At 32.5% G+C, this 8,851-nt stretch overlaps 2 protein-coding genes across 2 annotated transcripts in view; one reads left to right on the top strand and one right to left on the bottom strand.

Annotated features, from left to right (window-relative positions):
* Positions 1 to 319: 319 nt before the first annotated feature.
* The window catches only part of Adsl (adenylosuccinate lyase), a 32,811-nt gene continuing 24,279 nt past the window's right edge, over positions 320 to 8,851 (bottom strand). Inside the window, exons 2-6 of the mRNA XM_018519057.1 lie at positions 3,436 to 3,639; positions 2,870 to 3,152; positions 2,103 to 2,254; positions 1,557 to 1,955; positions 320 to 964 (exon numbers count right to left, since the gene is read on the bottom strand). Of these exons, the coding sequence (XP_018374559.1) occupies positions 701 to 964; positions 1,557 to 1,955; positions 2,103 to 2,254; positions 2,870 to 3,152; positions 3,436 to 3,639 (1,302 nt within the window). The 3' untranslated portion in view covers positions 320 to 700. The remainder of the gene's footprint in view (positions 965 to 1,556; positions 1,956 to 2,102; positions 2,255 to 2,869; positions 3,153 to 3,435; positions 3,640 to 8,851) is intronic.
* On the top strand, positions 3,850 to 7,708 carry Ssk (smooth septate junction protein snakeskin). Its single transcript, XM_018519063.1, has 4 exons — positions 3,850 to 3,990; positions 5,545 to 5,751; positions 6,189 to 6,308; positions 7,333 to 7,708. The coding sequence occupies exons 1-4, from the start codon at positions 3,940 to 3,942 to the stop codon at positions 7,429 to 7,431; spliced, it is 477 nt and encodes a 158-aa protein (XP_018374565.1). The 5' UTR covers positions 3,850 to 3,939; the 3' UTR covers positions 7,432 to 7,708.

The following is an 8,851-nucleotide window of genomic DNA, read 5'->3' as shown; positions in this document are numbered from 1 at the left end:
TCTAGTGATGATGTCCCGCACAGCTTGAAAATTGAATATATTGACAACGTACTTTAGATGTTTGTAAAATGTTCGTGCAAATATCATTATTATGGACGTCCTGACAATGTTCTTGGGACGTGTTTCAGATGTTCAATAGCGACATAAATGAGATATTTCAAGACGTATTTTGGACATCCGAGAGGACATCGAATTGTTGCGTGGACATTCATTTATCACAGTGTATCTATTAATATTTATCTATCTCTTTCGTTCTGTTTCTATTTTGCGCACACGCACACACACACACACACACACACACACACACACATATATATATATATATGTGTGTGTGTGTGTGTGTGTATGTGTATATATGATTATAATCGCTTGCTATCACAGTACAGTTACGGAGAGAAGACTTGTACAATTGGCAGAAAGCGAAAAAAGAAAAGAAATTTAATAAAACAGAAGAAATACCGATTGACTAAAATTATTAGCCTTATCAGACAACGTTAGAGAACACGTACGTGCGCGCGCATTTGCGACGAACAGTGCGAATTATTTTTCTGTAATGTAATTTTATTAAAGTTATCAATATAAGAAATGTTAACGCAATGAATAGAGTTGTGCACGTATTTCTTATCAATAAACTAAATAATAACCTAACATCACACACAGACTTCTTTGGAAGAGACATGAAGAGATTTTTATAATACAATCAAATATTGAGTTCGACTTTTCCAGTTTCCAATCCCTTGTAATTTTTGAGCACAGGATACACCTCCTCTTCAAGAAATTCGACGACCTGCTCGGGCGCTCTACCAACGAAAGTTGACGGGTCCAGCAGAGTGTCCAGTTGAGATAAAATGGGCGCAAAGTACGGATCTTTTCTGATCCTATCAACCAGATCGTTATCCAAGCCGTGTTGCTTCACTTGCGCTCCAGCTTCTTGCGATAATACGCGGATTTTCTCATGGCAAATCTAAAGCAAATACATAAAAGTAACATATAAGAATTAATCACCTAATGCATATAATATAAAATCAAATCTAATTAAGTAAAAGAATTTCTATCAAAATTAAGAACAAGATTTCATATAGTTACACACTTTGATTGATTAAATTACAGACTGCTTTGGTGAAAAAAATTCTTATATCTCCTAATATTTTTAAGAATTCTTCATATTTAAAATTTATAAAGATATTTCTGAAAAATACCTTAAAATACTTTAGATTTTATTAATTTTCTTCAGAAGTTATAGAATGAAAAATCTTAGAGGTATTAGAATATTTCAAAATTTATATATATATACAAAAAGAATTCTAAAAAAGATATATCTTTTTCAGCATTTCTGAAAAGTGTTGCAATTGTTCATATAAAAAAATTGAGAAATTTTCTAAAAAAAATTGTAAAATTATATAGAAATTCCGAAAAATTCCGAAATTTATGTAGAAATGTTGAAAAATTTTGTGAGATGTTATAAGAAAAATTTTCGACGAGGTGATCTAGAATTTTCATTAAAAATAATGTAAATTATTCAAAGAAGAATTATCTAAAGAGCACTAATTTCATACTTGTCTATCACCACCGGCCTTCACCATGGCCATGATTATATTCTCCGCGGACATGAAAGGCAACTCCTGTGCCACGTGTCTGGCGATGACCTTAGGATAAACGACTAATCCCTCCGTGATGTTCTCGAGAGTCATCAGAATCGAGTCGGCTGACAAGTAAGCTTCCGCTAGGACAAGCCGGCGATTCGCCGAATCGTCTAGCGTTCGTTCCATCCATTGAGTCGCCGCGGTATGGAGAGTGTTGTTTACAAGAACCATTAGGTGACGTGCCACACTGCAACATCTCTCAGAGCGCATTGGGTTTCGTTTGTAGGGCATCGCACTGGATCCTATTTGCGTGCTTTCGAAGGGCTCCTCGATTTCCTTCATGTTAGCGAGAAGACGGATGTCTGTGCAAATCTAGGGAGATGAAAAAAGAAAAAGATGAATTCAAGACCGAGACTTTGCAATAAAAGAAAAGGTATATGTTCAAGATGGATCTCTTTAAAACTGCCATATGATTGTGGCTGTCAATGCATAGATGTAAATGTATCAATTCAGGCTCACCTTGTGAACGGTTGCACCAAGTGAACTCAAAACGTTTAAACATTCGATGTCGACTTTTCTGCTGTAAGTCTGTCCCGTGACGGCGTAGTGTTTCTCGAAACCAGCCATCTCAGTCACGAGAGCATCTAATTGTTTCACCTTTTTAGCATCACCTGTTGATATAAATTTGAACAATTATATAAAATTTTAAAAATATATGCATTATATTTATATTGGGTTGACAAATAAGTTCGTTCAGTTTTTAGGGAGGAGCAAAATAATTTTATATATTCTATTTCTTTAAAAAAAAATTAGCAATTATATCATTCTATAGAACAAAGTTTCAACTTTAAGAACCTATTTTTTTTAAATTGTGATATGATGATTTTTAACGGAGTTATGAGTTAAAAGCAAAAGTCAGAATGTTTTTTTATTTAACCCGCGAGTAATTCAGTAACAAAAAAAATCGTAAGAACATTTTATAGTTTTTTATATAAAAATTAATAAATTTACATAAACTCAGAAAATGTAAGACCTTTCGAAAATAGAAATCTTAAACTTTATATATAAAACCCTTTTTTTATTTAAATTTTGAATTTAGTAAAATATAAATTCATTTTCCAAAGTCGAATTAAAATTCTCTACATATAATTATTTCTAAAAATTAGTCTCTTTAATTAAGGTTACCTAAAAAAATCTCGACATTATGTTTCGTGAGCTATTCTGCATATTTTTTCTTGGTGAAAAAAAATAAAAGAGTTGCAAATTAGAAAACTAAACAAATCAACCATTAAAAAGCTGAAGAAAAGACGCTTGAGTGCCGGTAGTGCCTTTAACTCCGCGGAATTTCAGATCGTTTCTGGCGCGACGGATAGCTCTCTCATCCATCAATAAGTCCTGTAGCCATAGCGTCGCCCTTTTGCCAACCGTTGTCAGTTGCGCGGGTTGAAGATGAGTGAAGCCCAAAGTAGGCAGATTGCGGTTTTCGTAAGCGAATTTCGCAAGACGCTGAATTACGCCGGCTAACTTTGGAAGCAATATATCGAAGCCTTGGCGGAGTACCAGGAGGTCCTTCAAGAAGAGACAATATTCGCAAATTAGATAATTTCGACCAGTTAGTTAAGCTAATAAACGTACGAATAGAATTTTCTTTCGTCGACGTCGGTCACACACGTTCAAGTAAACTCGCAAAAGTGGCTTGCGCAAGCATATACTTGACAAGTTTACTTGAACGTTTGTGGCTGGCCTTAGAATTCTTTATATAATAAGTAGTAACTAAAAACATAATTATATCTTATTATCAAGATAAATAAAAAAAAAAATTTTTACGGTAGAATTAAAGTGGAAGCTGTACCGTATTATCACCCACATAACAGCTGGTTGCACCAAGATGGATAATAGGCGCAGCCAGGGGACATTGTTCACCGAATACATGAACGTGTGCCATCACATCGTGCCTCGTTGCTTTTTCTTCTTTTGCGGCGGCAATGAAGTCGATGTCATCCACGTGAGCTTCCATTTCGACAATTTGTTCCGGTTTGATCGCTAGGCCGAGTTTCTAAAAAATTATCAATAAACATTTCTGGATGATATTATGAAGAAATTTGGTATTTCGGTTGCAAAGATGAAGTACAATATGTGATAATTTTACGATACGGCCAGTTTAAATTATCGTTCAGATAAGATCGCGCATGTGCGACTGTCTTTTACGGTTCTTATCCCCATTTCAACGTACTCTCTGTATCATCTGATTAGATAAAGAGGGCTTGGTTCTGCTTCGGAATCAAACCTTGGCGCAAGTATCATTTTATTACGTACGTTTTCACAGCACAAGGCGAGTGCCGAGAAATCCGCAAACATGGTGTCCTTACAGACTATTGCGAGTATAGTGATCAAAGTGCTAAAGTTGGTGAGAAGATTGTATTTTGGATTTCGTACAGTAATTGTGGAAAGTGAATATCTATAGAAAGAAAACGAGAGAGAGAGAGAGAGAGAATTCCATAAAATATCCTATTCCATGTAATATATAACGATATAATTCAATGTATATACAATATAATTTTGAACGAGTCAAAATCGAAGAATTTTTAGAGTAATTAATTGATAAATATTATAACAATCTAATGTCATTCATTTTTACATTCAATTTTGAACTATTTCTTAAAGGGATTTTGTCTTAATATCTTTTGTAGGCATTCTTTATATAAACCATTAATTAAATGTTTACTAAAAATAAAAAATTTATTAAATTAAGCAATCATTAAAAAATTCATTATCAATTTGACAAATTCTTTAATATGCAAACTATAAACAGTGAATACCTTTTTCTTGTGATATATACATACGCAGAGATAATAGTTTGAGATCAGAAAGTCGTGTTCAATAAGATATCGAGAAGAGTGATAAAATGACATAATAAAACTTCGGTATAATAAGCTTTGATATAGGAAAGTAATTTGAATGTGATGCGCGTTGTAATCAGTAAATTGTTTAATTATAATACAGTCGATGAATTCAATTATGGATGGTTAACAAAAAACCGTAAATTGAACAATCATCATCGTACACTCATTCAAGGGACGTGTATGAATCATTTGTACTGCCCTTATCGGTCTGCGATAACGTACACTGTTTAGCAAGCGATACGCTACACCGTTGTCGGTTCTATAGTGTATACGAAACTACAGTGTCCCAGAAAATCTCTTTATAATGAGAATAAGACTCTTACATCTTGATACTATTTGCTTTCGATGAATTCTTTCATATAATTTTTAATTTTTCAGCATTAATCTTTCGAACTCAAAATAAAATTTTTATTTTGTTCCAGAAACATAAAACCATGTTTACTTAAAAAGTAAGTTTTTATAATTCATTTACTTTTATCAAACTTAATTTCGCTAAACATGTAAAAAGGTATGTGTTAAAAATGTTTATATGATTAAAAGAAAGATTTGATTTTAGACAATATCGCTTCATTATCATTATATAAATTCCTGCGGCATTTCATTCATCGAAGCAAAATGTTAGCTTGTACTTGCGGCAGATTGACATCAACTACGTTCGTATTAAGTTCGTATATTTAGCCAACAAAATGTGTGCGTAATCTGACAGCAAATTGTAAAAACCGAGTTAGTAGAAACTAGAAACCGAACAAACACTATCATTTTGTAATCATTGAAAGATCTCTGGTAAAAGAAACAAAATGAGAATATCTCATAATATTTTTAAGAATTTGTCATATTTTTAATTCATGAAGATTTCTGAAAATATATTCTCTCTCAATTTCTTCAAATTTTATCAGTTTTTTTAGAAATTGTAGAATGAAAAATATTTAGATATTATTATAAATACTTGGAATATTTCAAAATTCATATATACGTATATAACAAATTTTTCAAAAAGTGTAAATTTTTTCAGAACTTCTGGAAAGTACGTGTTTTTAAAATTTGTCGATTTGTCGCAGGTTATCAACCTCATCATACTGATCCTCTATCGTACGGGATACGGTGGCGAGTTTCTAGGTGTCGGTGGAACCTGGAACTTGAACGAAGACAAGAATCCCGATGCCGAGATCGTCGCTTCCGGCGTATTCGTCGGATTCTTCATCTATACGAGTGTCGTTCTCATGAGCTACTGTTTTGGCAATTCCGAGCACAAAAAGACTCTTGTCGTATGTATTTGTTCTTTTCATTTCACTTTTCATTTCATACGATGAACTTTAGTTAAATAGTTCATGTTAAACATAATAAAAGCAAATACATATAATACATACTATTATTCAGTTAATAAAATTGTGTAGGCTCCAAAGAAATTAATCAAAAATGAATAAAAGGCCTCTAAGAGTCGGCGCTATATAGATATTACTGCGAATTTTAATTTATTTTAAATAATATTACAATAAATATATACTTTGACCCACGATTATAGGGTCCTCTTCAGTACTTAAAATTAAACCAAAAGCGAACTTTCTACATTTAGTTAACCAAATTAGGTCAGTAATTATATATGCAATCTAAACAATTGCGTTTAGCAAATATTTTATATATTACATTTAGCAAAACGACATTCACTGGTTCGGATTTAAGTAATATATCATCTTTTTTAAAGGAAATCATCATGAATTTCGTTGGAACTTTCATGTTTGTGGCTGTGGGTGGAACAGCTCTACACTATTGGCATGGTTATCAATCCGAACAGAAATTCATATATGATGCGCCAGAGAGGCAGGTAAGTCGAATCCCTAACTTATAAGCAGAGTTCGGATCTCGATGTAGTTTTCTCTCACTCCGAGTGCCGCATGCCGTGAGAAGCAGTCAAGCAGTACCGTCCATGGCACAAGTAGACCATAAATGCAGGTAGAACTTACAATCAGCTAATTTCAGTTGAATTTCGGTACATAATGATTATGTGATAGCAGTGATAGTTTGTCAAATTAATTAATAAATCATAAAATAATTTCAAATAATTGTAAATTAATAGTTAATACACGGCAATGCGTGTATGAAAATCCATGGTAGAATGAATGCGCAGTCCCTTATAAATGGCCAGTCAAGAATCTGTTACAAAAATCGGTTAAAAAGCAATATGGTCGCAAATATTTGACGCTGAGTCAGCTGTCAAATGCTGTTTTCGCAGGTGATTTATAACCAACATTTGATTGATACTGTCTTCTCTCTACTGCTGCCATTATGTACAATGATACACATTGTTTTCTTCTACCTATTACTGCGAGACCTACAGAAGTTATACGTAGTAGCGTAGACAGTATACTACTTCTCGCGGCGTGCAAGTTTTTTCACTTGGAGTAAAAGAAAACAATATCAAGATCCGGTTACAACTCTGTATAACTCTGTTTACAAGATCACAAAAAAGCACTAAAAAATTAAAAGCTGTAGATATAAACTTGCAAATAGTTACAACGAACGTGCATTTTCTTCCATTCAACAGCTATTTAGCCATAGTCGATGTGTATCACCTAAAAGTAACATAAGATGATAAGATCAATGTTATAATTTTACACTCAACAATATAAATGTAATAATACTTGGTTACATAACAATTACATTATTCAGTGCGAAATTATAACGAAATTATAACTGATATTATGTTATCTTTTAGTTGCTGTTGACTGAATATTATTTAAACAAAAATTAAAGTTTGTTTCATAGAACATGTATTTGAGATCTCATCTCCTTCTTTGAAATCAGCGATAAATTGTGTCGTATTAAATTCAAAAAATTAATAATTTCAGATCGGCTTGGCCGTGGGCTCTTTGTGCGTTTTAGAAGGTGCAGCATACTTGATTGATTTAATATTAAGCTTTCTTCATTACGCTAAGGAAGAATTTTAATAAAACGGAAAACTGAACATTACTTAAAAATTTACCAAAAGTTTTCTGTTTCATTCCATCAACGCCAACTCATGTTACAACTAACAAAGAAAAGTTTCACATATTAAACTCTATTACAATTGGATTATATTCGTTGGCTTCGGCAATACTTATATTATTAATCATGTTTCTGCATAAAAATCTCTTTGCAGAAAATATAAATAATCTTGTCCTTTTTTGAAGACAGACGAAATTTTCCTCATTATATGTTTTTATACATATCTCCGTACATATTTATTCATACATATATAGTTCTCGTTGAAAATACATACAACACGTATACAAAATAAAATTTATAACAAAATTTGTAATAAAATGATTTAAAACATATTTCGTGTATATTTAACTCTCCGTCCGCACCGCTGTTAAATAATGATATAAGTAAAAGATATAATATATTTTATATTTTTGTAATACAGAATATAAAATATTTTGTAAATATTTTATAAATATTGTGTGCTATCTGGAAAAAGTCTAGATATATAGTCTATTAGAGGAATTTAATATCTATCTACTGTAAGCGATTAATCATTTAGTCCAAGTATTAGAATATAAAGCATTATTGTTAGTGTTTTTGATACTTAAAGTAACCCAGATAGCCAAGTCATCATAAGAAAGAAAATATTTGCTTGACACAAGTTTCCTTTCAGTTGCCATAAAAATTGCCACAATATATTTGGAAGAGGCAATCCAATAGACAAATCGATCGAAAGCTGTTTTCCTCAATATTACGGGCAATTTAAGCAATTTGCTATTTGAGAAATAATAAACTACTAATCAATTTGATACTTAATACTTGCAGTGTTTTCCTCTAAGGAGTTATTACATCATGATTGACTATATTGTTATGAGAAAACAATGTTATATTAAAAAATTTACACACCACGAACTGAGTCAGATTCGTGTGTTGCCAGCCCTTCTCTTAATATTTTAATCTTGTTTAAAAGAAAATTAGTATTTTAGATATTTTTGTACATTGCGACGCTTATGGAGAAATTTATTTCTCCTTGACATGTCTAGACTTTTTTTCCGCGTCTAACGACTGATAATGCATATCGGACGATCATTACGTAGTCCCCTTTGTTTAACGAGGCTCAATCATGGAAACTAAAGAAATACGGAAACGTAGAAAGAGTGATTTAAAAAATGACTCATGCCCTTTTCAAAATAAACAACTCGTAATGTTCCACCGGATGATTTCATCATGGGCCCTTTAAGATCCCGTCGTACGCACCAATTAATCTACTTGACCTGGTAATCGTCGCGGATGACCGACACGACTACACATCCACCCACAAGTCGGGCATATAATCACGTTAATTATGGAGGTCATGCCTAATTTGACTAAATCATAAACTTAGCATATAGTAGGATAAATAAT

Source organism: Trachymyrmex cornetzi, unplaced genomic scaffold, assembly GCF_001594075.2.
Source record: "Trachymyrmex cornetzi isolate Tcor2-1 unplaced genomic scaffold, Tcor1.1 scaffold81, whole genome shotgun sequence".
NCBI lineage: Eukaryota > Metazoa > Arthropoda > Insecta > Hymenoptera > Formicidae > Trachymyrmex > Trachymyrmex cornetzi.
This window is presented reverse-complemented; position numbering and strand designations above follow the sequence as displayed.